The 18,197-nt window shown below is 38.6% G+C and overlaps 1 protein-coding gene across 2 annotated transcripts in view; it reads right to left on the reverse strand.

Annotated features, from left to right (window-relative positions):
- MDN1 (midasin AAA ATPase 1) overlaps window positions 1-18,197 on the reverse strand; it is a 164,058-nt gene that overhangs the window by 119,290 nt on the left and 26,571 nt on the right. For both annotated transcript variants that reach the window (XM_087865316.1, XM_045807060.2), the window contains exons 9-15: window positions 17,186-17,300; window positions 10,946-11,139; window positions 9,965-10,046; window positions 6,446-6,541; window positions 4,967-5,079; window positions 3,593-3,741; window positions 2,861-2,921 (exon numbers count right to left, since the gene is read on the reverse strand). In XM_087865316.1, the coding sequence (XP_087721442.1) occupies window positions 2,861-2,921; window positions 3,593-3,741; window positions 4,967-5,079; window positions 6,446-6,541; window positions 9,965-10,046; window positions 10,946-11,139; window positions 17,186-17,300 (810 nt within the window). The remainder of the gene's footprint in view (window positions 1-2,860; window positions 2,922-3,592; window positions 3,742-4,966; window positions 5,080-6,445; window positions 6,542-9,964; window positions 10,047-10,945; window positions 11,140-17,185; window positions 17,301-18,197) is intronic.

Consider the following 18,197-nt stretch of genomic DNA (forward strand, 5'->3'; position numbering starts at 1 on the left):
AGGGTCCATCCTCTTTTCTATACAGCTGTTTCTCCCTCAGAGGTTGCCCTTCCCAATCCCCTTCTCCATAATCAGTCCTGTGAATCTGTACTCTGGGTTTTGCCATTTAGTCCTAGACTTTCTCTTTCTGGAATGATTTTATCTGCTTCATCTAAGTCCTCTGTGTACTCTATTCTTCTCATAGAGTCTCATTATAAGCTCTCCTCACCCCCAACTCTGTCTGTTGGAACCTGGCTGAGTTCTCTACTAAGAGGTAATCTGAAAGTCTATGTTCTGCCTACCAGAATAACAGGGGTGCCTGGCTGGCTTAGTCAGTAGAGCACATGACACTTGATCTCGGGGTTATAGGTTCGAGCCCCACATTGGGTGTAGAGATTACTTACAAATAAAATCTCAAAATAATTTTTTTTAGTAATGAGTTAAAAATTAAATGGAGGGGACCCTGGCTGGCTCAGTCAGTAGAGCATGCAATTCTTGATCTCAGAGTCGTTAGTTCAAGCCCCACGTTGGGCGTGGAGCCTACTTTAAAAGAAAAAAAAAAAAAACATTACATGAAGAAAAAGATATACCAAGCTAATACTAACCAAAAAACAAGGGGGTACATAATACCCTAACAAAGATTAGAAGGCAACCTGCATAACATAGTTTAAGACTTTGATGGTTTCTGAAGCTTTACTTTTATAAAGTGTCTTTATTCTCAATAATAATCTTTTTAAAATCAAAATAAAGAATCCAGATTTGTAAAACAAACTAATTAGGTCTATAAATTTCTTTCACTATTTTTTTACAATAGTATTTGATACATGTAAAATATGCTTAACGTAATTTATAAAACCTAATAAAACGGATGAAACCACACATCCCCAAAATAGAAATTTTACCCTTTCTCTATCCCACCTCCCTGCAACTCTTGAATTTTGTTTTCTACTCCTTTGTCTTTTAAAAGTCATTTTTTAGTCTTTCCATCTTACACACAAAAGTTCATAAGCAAGGGAGTCATCATGCATCTACAATATTATATATTAAAATATCTGATTTATACCACTTTCTAGTAATACAAAAGTATAGGAAGCGAGGCATATTTCCAACCATACAAAAATTGAAGCATATGTAAGTTTTCTTTTTTTTTTCGTTTAAAGATTTTTATTTATTCATTTGAGAGAGAGAGAGTAGAACACAAGCATGGGGAGGGGCAGAGGGAGAGCAAGAAGCAGACTCCCAGCTGAGCAAGGAGCCCAACACAGGACTTGATCCCAGAATGCCAGGATCATGACCTGAGCTGAAAGCAGAAGCTTAACCAACTGAGCTACCCAGGTGCCCCTGAATATACTTCTTTTAAGCAAGTTAGCACTAAAACAAAATTCCAGTTACCATATTCTGATTCCAACCTTTTTATATTATCAATTGCATCAGGACACAAAAGAGCATCTTTGTACTCACTACATTTAAAACTACTTACAATGGCTGACATAACACTACAAATTCTTAGAAGAGACAGACACGGTTCATGTTCAATTTGTATAAAACCAGACATTTGTGTTAGGAATACATAACAGGAGCATATTCCTGAAGACATATACATATACAGAATAGAGAGAAATACATGGTAGTATAGATATACCTAGTTAAGTAACAAATTCTATGTATTAGTAAGAATACATCGCCAAGTACCTCAATGAGGAAAAGGGGAGATTTGCCAAGTACCTCAATGAGGGAAAGGGGAGATTAAGAGTCAATTAACTAACAGAAGGAAAATAAAAACAAGGTGGAAAGATCACTGGGGAAAAAAACAAAGTGAAAGCAGAATTAGAGTAAGAAAGATAAGCCTCAGTTAATGGATCTTCAGATAGAATATATATTTAAAAGCGTTAAGTACATCATTACTAATATGTGTAGAACAGAATATAAATAATGGGCAAGAAAAGAAAAAGTACCGAAGGAAGCAGGACTCAAAGTAACAACCTACCCACAGCAAGGAGGGATATAAGACAAAGAGTGAAAATAAAAACTGCTGTAATGTGGCCCTCAAAAAAACAGATAAATGAAAAGCTTTCTGGCAGATGCCATTAAGAGCAAAAAGGACAATAAATTCTACTTTATGCCTTTAAGGATTTTTTTAAGCAATTGTTTTGAGTTAATGGGACAGATCCCAATAGCGCTCAACATAAGGTATGCCAATAGCATCCATTAGTTTTATGGCCTTCAGCGCAAACTAAAATTGTGAACCAAACATATTCAAAAAAGCCAACAGGGAAGAAGGGCATTTTAATGACCACAGTGGAGTCCCATGAGCAGCATTTAACCAAATAGAGAGCTACATAACGTTTCAAAGATAACTGAACTGCAGGAGAGAGTCTAGCTCCAAGGCACTGTGACTCCAGAATGTACGCTTTAGATAAATGACTGTACACACAAATATTAGTTGATTATATACTTGAGCAAGAACCTCAAGTATTCTTTAAAATAAAGAGAAACAGGGATGCCTGGGTGGCTCAGTTGGTTAAGCGTCTGCCTTCGGCTCAGGTCATGATCCCAGGCCCCACGTCTAGCTCCTTGCTCAGCAGGGAGCCTGCTTCTCCCTCTGCCTGTTTGTGCACTCGCACTCGCTCGTGCTCTCTCTCTCTCTCTCTCTCGGACAAATAAATAAAATCTTTAAAAAAATAAAATTAAATAAAGAGAAACAGCTACACATCAAGGAGCTCCTCAATAAAGTCCAATAAATAACCTGCTGGATTGGGGTAGGGGTGAAAGTCTTTGAACATTTTCCTAAGGCTAATTTTGAGCTTTAAAGGGAAAAACTATATGTTCCCTCAAGCAGCAAACACAAAATAACAAGAAAATAATTTTATACCATACTTACCCCCCAAGCAAGTCTGCAGTGTCACTTTGTTGATTCATATTGACAACCCTCAAACGGTGGCCTTTTAAAAAGAAAGGGCAAAAGGGTCACTCTGAAAATTTATATCCAGTGATCCGTAAGGGTGTGTGGGCATAGGCAAAGGGCAAATCTTTAAACATAACACTTCCTCTGATTCTCTTATTTTGCTTTCAGGAATTTCAACCATCCAAAATTTTCACCTAACCCAGAAAGATATGTACAAGAAGATTCATTGTGTATTATCGTTCTAGCATCAGATAACTGAAAAAACAAAACAATCCTTCAGTAAGTCAATGTCTATAAATTAGAATTAAATAAACACCCCGTATAGAATATTATTATTTGGCCATTAGCATAGAAATGAGGCAGCACTCTTTTTAAAGATGTCCAAATTGCTTATTAACTAAATGCAATACATAGACTGTAACCCAATTTTTTCAACACAAAACCAAACTTAAATGTTTATATATTTGCAGACCATAGTTTAGAACCAAAAAAAAGTTAATACCAAGCCATTAATAGTGGTTATCTCCAGGGGAAAAAAATTCCATTATTTCCAAGGCAAAAATTTCCAGTGGTGATTTCCAGGCAAAGTGGAGTGGTGGCACTTTTTAAACTCCAGCATTTTGTGACTTTTTATGTAAGGGGGGGGGGGGAGGCAGTCAGTGTGAAATGCTTATTGTCTGAGGGCAGAGTGCTTCCCCTCTAAGTTACCTGTAATGTGAGCCAAGTACTGAACAGTAGAGGTTTTGCCAGTCCCGGTCTCTCCCACCAGCAACACAGGTTCCCCTTTGCTAACGCACACTGCGAGCTGTTCAATAAGAACAGAGGATGGCCTCGTAGGAGCAAAAGTGAGCTTCTCCCTGGGAAGGGGAAAACAAGTAAGCAGTCAGAGAAGCAGGCTACAAGTTTTTCTTAAGTGTTGTTGTGAGGAACCAGATTTTCCAGACTCCACAAAAATGAGAAGACAACTCATAGTAGCTGTCTTCATACTATAAAACAGATATCCCTATAGCCTATGCATTGCAGAATTCATTCATTCTACAAACACTGAGTATTTATACACCTGGTACTTTACTAGACTCTGGAGATTCAAAACACCAATAAGATAAGACATTATCTGTACTAGGTATATCATCTTAGACAAATTACTTAGCTTCTCTTAGCGTTGATTTCCTCACCTGTAAAATTTGGATCAGAGTTACTATTTGTGGTGGGTTGAATAGCCTTCCCCCACAATTCATGTCCACTCAGAACCTATGAATGTGACCTCATTTGGAAAGAAAGTCTTTGCAGATATAACAAAGTTAAAATCCTATCATACTGGGTTTAAGGGTGAGCCTTAAATCCAATGACTAGTATCCTTACAAAGACAGACATAGACTTAGAAACATAAACACACAAAAGACAGAAGATGATATGGCAATGGAGATAGAGATAGAAGAGACGAAACTACAGAGACAAGGAACACCAAAGATTGCTGGTAGCCATCAGAAGCCAGGAGGAGGCAAAAGCCTTCAATGGAAGTGTGGCCCTGCCAACACCACAATTTCAGACTTCTAGTCTCCAGAACTGTGAGAAAATAAATGTCTGTTGTTTCAGGCTACCAAGTTTATCGTAATTTGTTATGGCAGCCGTAAGACACTAATAAGTTAATTCGTAAAATTATTTTAACCGCTACATGAGAAAACATATGCAAAGCACTTAGCACAATATTAGGCGTATAGTAAGTATTTAATAAATGGTAAGTAGATCTTGTAAAATTCCAGCCTTCAAGGAATTAACAGACTAACATTAGGACCTCATCTGACTTTCCAGTGAGGCTTACTTTGCTAAATACACTACAGTGAATAAAATTAAATACATTTTTGCTAGTCCTGAGTCCCTAATCACCCTCATCACCTCCTTCACCTGTTAATATTTAATTTCACAGAATATCCTTTAGAAAAGCACTGCTTCTTGCCATCCAGCACAGTGCAGAGATCACCGTTCACACGTAGTTTGCTCGGACACAAGGAGCTGGACTAGTCAGTCCTTCTGTCGTGTTCCTCACGCCCCACAGTCTCAGACTAGTTAGAGCCTATTTACCTCTGTATGTGGACAGCCTCACTTTGTTTCCGTAGAAGCCGCACTCGACCCACTTGCACATCTAGCTCATTGATCACAATTTCCGGTTTATAAAGCTGACAGAAGAATTCGGCCTATGGGAAGGGACAGAGTAAAATTCTGTAAAGTCTTAAAAAAATAAATTCTATATACTCTTCAAACATTTCCTCATCCTGTGGCTTACTGTGTCCCTCTAATTAGCCCTTTACTAAGAAGCACCTTCTACTTCCAACATAGGTGAGTTAGGCTTAATTATGTCTTTTTTAAAATATTCTGAATTTCTAATGTTTTTTAAAACACTGATCACAAATGCTTCCCTGTGATGGTACTTTTTATTCATTCAAATAAGCCCTGCCTATATCTAAAGTGAACACACTGACATATTCCAATAGCAAATGAACATAAAGTTCTACTCCGAAAACTTATGGAAAAAAAAAATCAATGATTTTTCTTCAGCTATACTTTTCTCTGCTTTAGACTCTAAAATAATAGAGGAAACAGTGACTTGAATGAACCATGGTACCTCTGACTACAGCCAAAACACAAAGAGAAGCTGTGACAGATGCTTCCAGGGTATCTACCCAAGAGCCGTTCCTCTCATCCTTGTCCCCAACCCTAAGAATCCAGATTTTACTTAGCTTTAGGGTAGGAATGAAAGGGGCAGCAAAGTTTTCTGGGAAACTGAATCTCTCTTCAACCACATGGGATAAATACTGATCAATCTAACCCAACTGTGGTAGTTTCTGTTTCTTTTTTTGTTTTTTGCCTACTCTAATTATTTATTATTGAAGCCCCTTTTAGTAGGTGTTCTGTCACCTGCAGCTAAAACCATCCCAACAGTTTCAGAATCCTAAGGAGCACCTCTATTTCAGTTCCTGACATAAGGTTTTTTGAGTCATCATTTATTTGGGAATGCCAGGTATCTGCCACAAGATGGGCCTCAGACATTTCTCTAGCTACCACCACCACTACTGAAAGGCTCTCTCCTCCAAAAATATTTATTTTGAAATAAAACAAGAATGGCAAAATATTAAAAATGTCAGCAATGAACCTAAGTAGTATTCTTTGTACTATTCTTGGTGTCCACTGGTACTACTCTTCTCAATTTTTCTCATGTTTGACATTAATGAAAAGTTGGAAAAAATCTAATCATGCATAAAACTACAGACAAAAGTGTTTTTTAGTTCCAGTCCTGAGTCTACAATCTACGGAATAACACACTCATTAAAACACTGGAAAAAATAAAGCATGCATTTGATATAAAGTACAAGGCGGCTCCCTTTAAGAATGTAGAACACATCAAGAACTACTATCTAAGAGATAGTGAGAGTTTATGTCCATGAAAGGCAATAATGAAACTACCAGCTTTGAAAGAGGAGGTAGTTATTGCAAAGGACCTGGTCCAGCTAAAGGACCAGAGACTAGCAAGCAAAGTAAATAAGTAAAATTAGCACTACATACCTTTTTCTTGGAAATGTTCAATTTGCTTCCAATGATTTCTGCCATTTTCAGTTTGCTTGTATGCTTAGAAAGCATTGCTGTGAAACAGTCCAGAGCCTATTAAAATAACCAAGGTCAATGCTAACTGATTTTTTTAAAAATACTACGTTAATAACAGAGGACCACTATCCTGCCTACAAAAAGAACAAAAAACCCTGCAGGAACATTTCTACAAGACTAAGGAGAGTAGAAATAAGGTACCAGCCCTAGACTCAAGAACCTTACCGTAATAGAGATAGTATACAAACAAATGTGAAGGCTTTACTTTCAGAATACTGGTTAATTAGGGGAAAAAAACAAACAGAAAACGCTTCATTTTACAGGGCGCCTGGGTGGCTCAGTTGGTTAAATGTCTGACTCTTGGTTTTGGTTCAGGTCACGATCTCAGGGTCCGGGGTTCAAGCTCCACACTGGGCTCTGCACTAAGCAGGGAGTCTGCTTGAGGACTCTCTTCCTCTCCCTCTCCCCGCCCCAACTCTCATTCTCTAAAATAAACAAATAAATCTTTTTTTTTTTAAGCTTCATTTTACAAATCTGAAATTCAGGCAAAAATAGAATTAGTGTTAATCATTAAGTCTATGGTTCATGGGGGAACTGACTCCTAAGCCATGGAAGTAACACCAAAAGATTACTTCCTAGCTGTAAAGGAAAACTCTTGGTGCGCAATAAAAAGATCACACTGTCATTACCCTAGTCTAGTACTCAGTCTCAGCAACTACTGATAGGCCAACCAGATATGTCTTCTTTTTCTAAGTAAAAAACGTGGGGCTTGACCTCACAACCCTGAGATCAAGAACTGAGCCAAGGTCAAGAGTCGGAAGCTGAACCGACTGAGCCACCTAGGCACCCCCAGATACGTGTCTTCTGACGTAATGAAATATAAAGTACGTATCACCACCAAAAGTAAATTCTACCCAAAAAAGTTTGAATTCGAATACATTAAGCATTTTGCTAAACTTCTATTTACAGGGAAGACAAGAGAGAAAATGAGAACAGAAAGGATACCGTGAGTGTGGTAAACAAAGAATACATTTGGTTCCGCTACCACACCAAGTGTAAAATATCAATAAACTTAATGTAAGCATTTAAAAAAGAGAGAGAGAATTTATCCAGTTCTTGTCCCTTTTACCTGGCACAGAGCTTCAAAAACCCTTGGAATTACCAGGAGTAAGAAGTGTCTTTTTTTATTCACTAGGGCCGCTCTGGACCACACTTGAGTTTATTAAGCTAAGCACGGTGACTCTGGATCGGCCTTTAGGTAGTTTAAGAGAGGGGCTGGCCAGGCAATAAAGACCAAGTACTAACCTAGAGGGTTGAAACTTTCAGTTCCACCCCTAACCTCTGGGATGGAGGAGGGACTAGAGATTAAGCTCGATCATATGGCCAATGACGTAAGACCTAATAAAATGCTAGACATTCACAAGACTACCCCCACTTTAGACTCCAACTGCAAGTCTTGGGGCCACCCACACTTGTGACCTATCAACTAGGGTCTACACTAACTCCAGGTAGTCGGTATCAGAACTGGATTGAATTGCAGAACACTAGTTGGTGTCAGAGCAGTGAAGTAACTAGATAAAGCCAGAAGGTGGAACATTTTGCAAAATTGGCCTCATCCCTTTTCAACAAGTTAGTATCTATAAAGGGGGGAACCTGATATAATAAAAGCATCCTTAAGCTCATATGCACAGAAAAAGATCTGGAGGTACCTAACTGGCTCAGTTGATTGAGGATTTGATTCTTGATCTTGGGGTCATGAGCTCAAACCCCATGTTGGGTGTAGGGATTACTAAAAAATAAAATCAAGAAGGAAAGGGAAGAGAAGGGGAAGGGAAGAGAGATCTGGAGGGAGATACACCAAGGTGTCAAAAGCGCTGGGGAACGTCTAGATGGGGGCTGTTTTTATTTTACTACTTTGCTTTCCTATATTTTCCCATTTTCAACAATACATATATATATATATATTGTTTCTATATTAATAAAATGCCTGTACACAAATGTTTAGAGCGGCATTGCTCGTGATAGCCAAAAGGTAAAAACCACCCAAATACCCATCAATGAATAAGTGGATAAAAAAATGTGGTATACCAATACAATGAAATGTTATTCAGCCATTAAAAAAAAGAATGAAGTACTAACACATGCTATAACATGGATTAACCATGAGAATATGCTGAATCAAAGAAGCCAGATACAAAGGTCACATATTGTATGATACCATTATATGAAATATCCAAAATCAGCAAATCTATAGACAGATGGTTATGCAACAGTTTTATTTTAAAAGTACAAAACAAAGTTATCTCTAAGAAAGATGAGAAATTTAGGAGAATGAGAAAGCGAGTTCACGGGAGAGAAGAACAAGATTTAAGGACTGGTGTACAGCATTTCAGGGTTCAGCTCACCATAAGTGTGAACTCCAAATGTGCTTTCTTTCTACTCAAAATAACTTTGCCAAACAGAACGAGGCTCCAAACCAAATTGGGTCACTACTCTCCTCAATCCCGGCTGACAGAAACCAGAACACTTTATTTTTAATTTTTTTGAGAGAGAAAGAACACACACGCATGCATGCAGGGGAGAGGGAAGCAGAGGGAGAGGAAGAGAGAGAATCCTAAACAGGCTCCACGCCCAGGGTGGAGCCTGCTATGGGGCTCAATCTCACAACCCTGAGATCATGACCTGAGCTGAAACCAAGAGTCAGATGCTTAACCGACTGAGGCACCCAGGTGCCCTTAGAAGCCAGAATACTTTATAATCAAAATTGGTCACTGTTTTAAGAGCCCACAGATCTTCAGACAGTACCACTTTTATTTTTAAGCAAGCAGGAATAAATCTCTCCGTGTTCTTACTGAATACGGCAAAGTTGTAATTCAACGGAGTTTCCCTCCCAAACAACACATTTTTTTGCCCAAGCCCAGCATAAAAGGCTATATTTTGTAACCCCCACGTAAATTTCTCTGGACTAAAGCAAGAGGCCCTACAAAGCAGGTGGAGGGATCAGACAAAAAAACTATCAAACAGACTATGAAATTATATGTAGAAATAAATACTGAGCATTTTTTAAAGTAGACTCCATGCCCGAAATGGGGCTTGAACTCATGACCCCAAGATCAAGAGTCACATGCTCCACTGACTGAGCCAGCCAGGTGTCCCAACTACTAAACATTTTAGAAACACTTTATATTTTACAACATTATTATCACCTGGGAGATTTTCTTTTCATTTTACCTTTAATTTCAGTGTCAGTTTTACTCTACCTAAACTATCCTTACTTGTAATTTGTAGTAACATGTTTCAAAACCAAAAAATATTTATTACTCCCAATTAGTTTTAAGGCAACATTAGTTCAGTTTTAACTAGCTATGGATGATAAACACAAAAGAAAAATTCTGATAGCAGCCAAGAGACAGAAAATAACAATGAAAATCAACAGCTTTACAGAGTAGAAAGAAAACAAACAGGAAGACTGTATCTTACCTCTTGAAAAATATTTAAGGATGCTGATGAAGACAGACTATCAAAACAATGGACAATCCTATTACACCAATTCAGTAGATCCCTTTAAAAAAAAAAAAAAAGGCAAGGTAATAAAGGACCATAGGCCAAAGACATCAAAGGCATCAGAGTTAAAGTCAATCTACTTAAGTCTGGGGAACACCTGACAATGAAGTCTGTTTCTCTGGCACTGTAAAGATAAACAGTCCAGGGGAAAAGAATAAGTGAGGGGTCCCACCCACCAGGAGGTGACTTATTGCACATTTTACCCCAATCCATGACAGACAAGGTTGGGGGGGGGCAACTAACTCTCAGAGCAAACTCAGGGGAGTTGCCCATTCCTAATGCTCATTTCTCAAAGGGCAAGTCAACCACCAAGAATAAAAAGCAAAGGTACAGAACTCACTGTATATAACAAAGTACAAGGGTCTTATTTAAGACCCCCAACTGTTACAAAAGAAAAGCTAGTGAAAGAATTATGTCAGTAAATAATCTCAACTTTGGCTTTTAAAGCAACTTTCTTTCTTTCTTTCTTTTTTTTAAGTAGCCTCCACATCCAACGTGGGGCTTCAATTCATGACTCTGAAATTAAGAGTCTCATGTTCTACCGACTGAGCTGGTCAGGTGCCTCCAAAGTTATTTTTTAAAGCTAAAATAACATTACCTTTATAAGCCTTCCTAATCATTAACGAGAAGATCTGAAAACAGGATCCAACACCATGAAGCAGTCCACAGGTCTAATTTCAAAACCGGACCACTCATAACCATTCAGTGCTAGCTGCTAAGAACTTTTAAGGGAAGCGATTTTTAAATTATCAACTCAAGGGGCACCTGGCTGGCTCAGTCAGTGGAGCATGTGACTCCTGACCTTGGGGGTCGTGAGTTCGAGACCCAAGATAGGCGTGGAGACTACTTAAAAAAGAAATAAATAAAATATCAACTCAACAGTGCTTAATCCAGTACCTTAGAGATAATTCTCTTCCCTCGAGGCTTAGTCTTTTGTTTTCTCTTCTAGCTTCTGAAACTTCCTCAGGTGCCTGTTCACGTGTAACAGAACTATCACTTTGAGAGAGATGTTTCTCTCCAGTAAGTTGGATGTAAATGTCAAGCAGGTGATCCGTTACTGCCAAGAGGCTGGGATATCTGTTCTGAAGAACCTGACAGAGGGAGGGGGAAAAAAAGCAAAGAAAATTTAGCAGCAGACTCAGTGATTTTTAAAAGCACATGTAAGGGGCACCTGGGTGGCTCAGCTGGTTAAGCAGCGGCCAGCTCTTGATTTCAGCTCAGGTCATAGTCTCAGGGTCCTGGGATCAAGCCTGGCATTGGGGTCCATGCTCTGGAGTGAGTCTGCTTGAGGATTCTCCTTCTCCCTCTCCTTCTACCTCTCCCCAAGCTCACTCTCGCTCATTCTCTCTCTCAAATACATAAATCTTTTTAAATAAATAAATAAAAGCACATGTAAATTCCTGCTAATATTAGTCAAGCAAAAAATGAATTTCTCTATGAAATCTGTACAAGCATAGTAGTCTCCCAACACCCCCAGTGGATGCCTGAAACTGCAGATAGTACAAACCCTATACATACTGTTTTTGCAAAACAGACATACCTGTGATAAAGTTTAATGTATAAAATAGGCACAGTAAAAGATTAACAGCAATAATAATAAAATAACAATATACTGTAATAAAAATTATATGAATGAGGTTTCTCTCAAAATATCATGTACTGTGATAATGTGAGATGATAAAATGCCTACATGATGATATGAAGTGAGGTGAATGACACAAGCATTGTGATGCAGTGTTAGGCTACTATTGACCTTTTGACAATACATCAGAGGAAGGACCATCTGTTTCTGGACTGAGGTCGACCATGGGTAGCTAAAAGCACAAAAAAGCAAAACCAAGGATAAGGGGGAACTACTGTATAAGAACTTCTGCCCGTACCCACACCCCTTTCCCCCTCAAAGACCATAACTTTTTTCCTAGCCAGAACACAATTATCTGGCAATCTCACCATTTACACAACTTACGGTGTAGAAGCCAGATGGGAAAAGGGTCTCCAAGCAACATATACATGCAAGTTTCAGGAATTCACTCACTGAAGAATCCTGCAAGAACTACTTCCACTTTAATTTTAAACACAATTCCAGGGGTACCTGGATGGCTTAGTTGATAAAACATCCAACTTTTGACTTCGGCTCAGGTCATGATCTCAGGTTGTGAGATTGAGCCCTGAGTTAGGGTCTGCACTGAAGGGGGGAGGTGGAGGGGGGGGTCTGCACTCAGCAGGGAGTCTGCTTGAGATTCTCTCTCTCTCCCTCTGCCCTTCCCCCCTGCATGCTTACAGGCACACACTTTCTCTAAACAAATCTTTATAAGTAAATAAACAAACAATTCTAGTAAGGTTTGTTAGGTCATTTCTCAGCAAAAGCAATCAGAAGCGGTTAACAGGAAAACAGTAAAGGAGCTAACATTTAGTACTGATAAAAAGCAGCTGATCTTTACATAGCAAACAAGAGAAATTAAAAAGCAAAAGATGTAGTCCTATTTACTTCAATAATTACTGAGAATTTTGCACAATAATACTTGGTGCTCATAATATTGGATTCCAAGCTTTTACAGTATAGATTTATTCAGATAAATCTATTTGAGAAGGAAGGGAAATATGTATATATTAGAAATATTGTCTGAGGTGCCTGGCTGGCTTAGTCGGTGGAGAGTGAGACTCTTGATCTCAGGGCTGTAAGTTCCAGGCCCAGGTTGGGTGTAAACATTACTTAAAAATAAAATCTTAGGGGCGCCTGGGTGGCTCAGTTGTTAAGCGTCTGCCTTCGGCTCAGGGCGTGATCCCAGGGTCCTGGGATCGAGCCCCACATCAGGCTCCTCTGCTGGGAGCCTGCTTCTTCCTCTACCACTCCCCCTGCTTGTGTTCCCTCTCTCGCTGACTGTCTCTCTCTCTGTGTCAAATAAATAAAATCTTTAAAATAAAATAAAATAAAATCTTAAAAAAAAAAAGAAAAAGAAATACTGTCCTCCAATAGATTTAAATTAGCTTGAAAAGTGTACTGTGATTCCAATTTGAATATGAAATGTCCACTTATTTTGTATATGTAATGTACACATATTTACAAAAACAAGGATCTACAACCTTTTAACAATATCATCTTAAGTAGTAGAGATCACAGATTTTAATTCTTCATGTTGTTTTACTGAAGGACAAGAAATACTGCTGAAAACGTATTTCAGGTAGATTAAAAATTAACACAGAAAAAGAGTAACAAAATCAGTAAATTTAGTTAAATGGATACATGGATCTGTTTTAAATTAAAATACAGAATATACATTTTTATGTAGAGAGAGAACATTTATAAAGTTGGTCATATTCATGATCTTAGTTAACACAAACAAAATAGAGATAATTTCCATCACCCCCTCCTTTTTTTTAAAGATTTATTTATTGAGAGAAAGGGCATGTGTGTATGTGAGTAGGGGCAGAAGGAAAGAGAAAATCCAAAGCAAGCTCCATGCTCAGCCAGACACAGGGCTCAATCCCATGATCATGAGATCATGACCTGAGCTGAAATCAAGAGTCGGATGCTGGGGCACCTGGGTGGCACAGTCATTAAGCATCTGCCTTCAGCTCAGGGAGTGATCCTAGTGTTCTGGGATCGAGCCCCACATCAGGCTTCTCCGCTAGGAGCCTGCTTCTTCCTCTCCCACTCCCCCTGCTTGTGTTCCCTCTCTCTCTGTCAAATAAATAAATAAAATCTTTAAAAAAAAAAAAAAGAGTCAGATGCTTATCTGACTGAGTCACCCAGGTGCCCCTTCATCACCCTTTAAACAAAAAGTTCCCCCATGTCCCTTTTGTAATTAATCCCTTCCCCCCACACCCCTGCCTGTGGGAATTAGGAATTAGATTCCAATCCCTATGGATCTGCTTTCAAGTCTGTTATATAAATGGAAACATACAGGATGTAGTGTGTAGTTTGGTTCTCTTACTCAGCTAATGTTTTATGATTCATCTAGACATTACTGCACGTATCACCAATTTAGTCCTTTTCACTGCTGAGTAGTAACTTCATTATGTAAGCATGTATATTTATCATCAGGGTGGGAAAAAAAAGCTATTTTTATTTGGAAAAAAGAACATTATCAGTTTTACACTTCAGTGAGGGTTCAGCTATTTGGAAAAGAAGTTCTGAATAGAAAAGATCTATACAGGGTGCCTGGGTGGCTCAGTCGGTTAAGCATCTGCCTTTGACTCAGGTCATGATCTCAGGGTCCTAGAATCGAGCCCTGCATTGGGCTCCCTGTTCTGTGGGGAGTCTGCTTCTCCCTCTGTCTGCTGCTCCCCCTGCTGTGCACTCTCTCTCTGACAAATAAATAAATAAAATCTTTTTTTAAAAAATCTATATATACCCACAAACTAGTCGTTTTCTTCCTTAGCCAAAAAATACCTTTTCTTTATTACCATAAATGTAAAAAATTTAAAACTATGTCATTTAATAAACTAATCTGACATAATATGGCTCTATTATCAATTTAATATGTATTTCGGAGATTCATTCCTTTAATAAGCACTTATTAAGTACCCACTTTATATCAGGAACATAAGGGGTAGGAAAACAAAACCAACAGGAATATAGTCCACCCTTAAGAAATAGCATCTAGTATAAGAAGCAGATATGCTAGCAAATCAAAACTGCAATGTGGTCAGCCCTCCTTGGAGACCCAGGAAGGTTCCATGGAGAAGTTGAAACTGGCAGAGGTCATTAATGGCTGTGAGTGGGCACTGCCAGCAGAGAAAGCAGGCATTCTAAGGCACCAGCACCTAAGACATGACGGCACATTCAAGGTGTACGGAGGAGACAGTATTTGAGAAACTGCCAGGGGTGAATTCCTGGCACTTATTAACTATAAAGACTTAGCACTATATAAACTGCTCATTTTTTAAAGTATAATTTGTTATTTCAGCAAGAAGTCAAAGACAAGGGGCGCCTGGGTGGCACAGTGGTTAAGCGTCTGCCTTCGGCTCAGGGCGTGATCCCGGCGTTATGGGATCGAGCCCCACATCAGGCTCCTCCACTATGAGTCTGCTTCTTCCTCTCCCACTCCCCCTGCTTGTGTTCCCTCTCTCGCCGACTGTCTCTATCTCTGTCAAATAAATAAAAAAAAATATCTTAAAAAAAAAAAAAAAGAAGTCAAAGACAATCTTTTTTTTTTTTTTTAAGATTTTATTTATTTGACACGGAGAGAGAAAGTAAGAGAGAAAGAGCACAAGCAGAGGAGTGGCAGGCAAAGGGAGAGGAAGAAGCAGGCTCCCCGCTGAGCAGGGAGCCCCTGCAGGACTCTATCCCAGGACCCTGGGATCACGACCTGAGCCAAAGGCAGATGCCCAACGAGACACCCAAATGCCCCGATCTTTTTTTTTGTTTTTTTTTAAGTAGGCTCTACAGCCAGCGTGGAGCCCAACACAGGGCTTGAACTCATGACCCTGAGATCAAGACCTGAGCTGAGATCAAGAGTTGGATGCTTAATCAAATAAGCCATCCAGGTGCCCCATTCAAAGACAATCTTTCTAGGCATAAGATGATTGGAGTTGGCAGCAACAGAAATGTAGTTCCTTGTGCTCCTCCATGAGATCAGCTTAGGAGATTATTTTATTTCCTGAATAATGCACCCAAGAGTTTTAGCCACCAGTCACTTACTCAGGAGAGTGCTATTAGAATTTATTAGTAAGTCCAGAAGCTTAAGAATAAGTGAACTCCTCAAGGTAAACTAAATACGATATATATAATTCAAGGGAGGGGGTGAATGCTCCTGTTGTGCTTCCTGTGAGATAATGATTCACAGCTGTTCATGACAGGAATGGAAAGATGAAAATAAGTAGCAGTCAGTGTTATTCTCATCCTTTCAATCCTCCAAAAAAAATCACACCTAATGCATAAAACCCTTAAATTCATCTAGTAGCTGTTCCCCTGAACAGGTTTATTTTATTAAAAAAAAAACAAAAAAACAAAAACAAAAAACAAAAAAAATCACACCTAAATGTAAACTTCAGACCTCTTCTTTAAAGAACAGAATGGCAATTTAGGAATGAAAACTAAACACTGAAATTTCTACAACTGCAAAACAAAGAGCTGCACAATGGCAGAGCAATACAATAAATGCTTACAAAGTGCGAGGCGGAGTGGATGCTGGGGACAAAAAGGTGAATAAGTTACTGGAGGAGCTATTGTTGAGGGCAGCAAAATGGGGATACGCAGACAGAGAAATAGACAACTGGAAACTAGAGTGAGATAACAAACTCCTAAGTCCAAAATAGGCTGCAGACTTATAAAATCACACCGGTAAGACAAGGCTTCTGGAAGATTACATGATCAAGCTTTTTCCAGTAATACGGTGAACTAGACACCCTGAAAATCCCTCTGCATTTTATAAACACTTAAAATGCTGGATAAAATATTTGGTAAGGTTGCCTTGTGTCACTTATTCATCTAAAAACTTACGCCAAGAAAGAACAAAGCATCCTTTCCATGCCTGTATAATCACTGACAGAACATTATTTGCTATGCTCCAAGAAAAAGCGTTGTAGAATGGGAAGCTTTCCAAGTGAGGGGGCAGATATAAGGGGAAAGTGGGGGTTAGCAAGGTAAAGAGAGGTACACCTCTTAAATGTCTGAGGATAACCACCAATACCACAAAATGAATCAATGTAGAAAATCTAAAAAATAATTTGTCTCAATTTTCATTAATACCCAGAACAAAACGTGCTGTTGAATGTGAAAGATATTAGTTACAAAACAACTTAGATTTTTTTTAAAAAAGGATCTTTGGAAACAATTGAGGATACTTGAATATAATCTGAGAATTATATGGTATTGAGGCATTACTGATCATTTTATTGGGTATAATAAAGTTATTGTGATTATATGTGAAAAGGCCCTTAAATCTTTGGAGATGCATTAAAGTATTCAGGGATGAAATGTTATGGGGTTTGCTTTCAAATATACTGGCAAGGAAAAAATACTAGATGAAGTTAATGCAGTTGAATGTTAGTACATTAACTGTTAAATTTAGGTTGATGAATATTTTGGTGATTCATTACACTATTTCCTCTATTTACATGTATATCTGGAACTTTTAATAATAAAAAGTAAAAAAGAAAAGCATCAATACTTTCCCACTGAAAACCACATACCTCATTCAGTTCTGTCTTATCCATGTTATCCATGTGAATTTTCGTCCAGTATTTGTCTAGCAGAGTAGCGTGACTATTTAGAGGTCGATACCAATTTCCTCCACAGCTCAAGAGTCTGTATTTCAAAATTTAAAAAAAGAATTACACGAACCTCCCAATTTCAATCTTTAATTATGCCTCTGGGTAGCCCTTGCTAGACATTGTCCCATATATGAGTAACACTGACAACCCCTTCTGGAGCCAGATACCAGTATGTTGGGCTCACAGGGCGGATATGACAAATGAACGGCTGCCAGTGGACCCAAGTCTGACTCTTTGCCTAAGGGTGTATAGCAGAGCTTTAACCAAGTTCTTCCCTAATCACTGTGAATGGTTATAGTAGGTGTTTTGATCTTAACAGCATGTTTCTCTTCCTCAAGACACAACTTCGGGAAAGAGAAAACAGAATCCAAGACCCATAGCATTAAAAATAAGTTCAGTGCTTATTACCAAAAGCTACAGTACCCAGAATTATTCAAAATTTCAAGAAGGAATATTCATTAAACATATATCCTGGCCAAGCCACAAGCTTACACCTAGGCCATTTAATGTAATGCTCACAACTTTCTGAGGAAATGGTGCACACTTTTAGAACAAAGTATCTTCTTCTTTTTTTTTTAATGTTTTTTTTATTATATTATGTTAGTCACCATACAGTACATTCTTGGTTTTTGATGTAAAGTTCGATGATTCATTAGTTGCATATAACACCCAGTGCACCATGCAACACGTGCCCTCCTTACTACCCTTATTCCTCTAATGCATAGGAGCTAACGCAAGGAGAGTAACATCCCCTGATCACTCAATTATGACTACAAATGGCAGAGCCAAGAACTGATTTCAGATTTCTACGATGTCCCAGGACTTCTTGAAATATGAACAGAGCAGGGAAGAACTTCACTACCTCTATGAATAAAAGCAGGGTTTATTTTAAAAAAGCAGGGCCTAGCAAAGTGTTCCTTGAGAACTGTTA

Source organism: Ursus americanus, chromosome 11 (genome assembly GCF_024610735.1).
Source record: "Ursus americanus isolate L20-20 chromosome 11, mUrsAme1.1.p, whole genome shotgun sequence".
Taxonomy (NCBI): Eukaryota; Metazoa; Chordata; class Mammalia; order Carnivora; family Ursidae; genus Ursus; species Ursus americanus.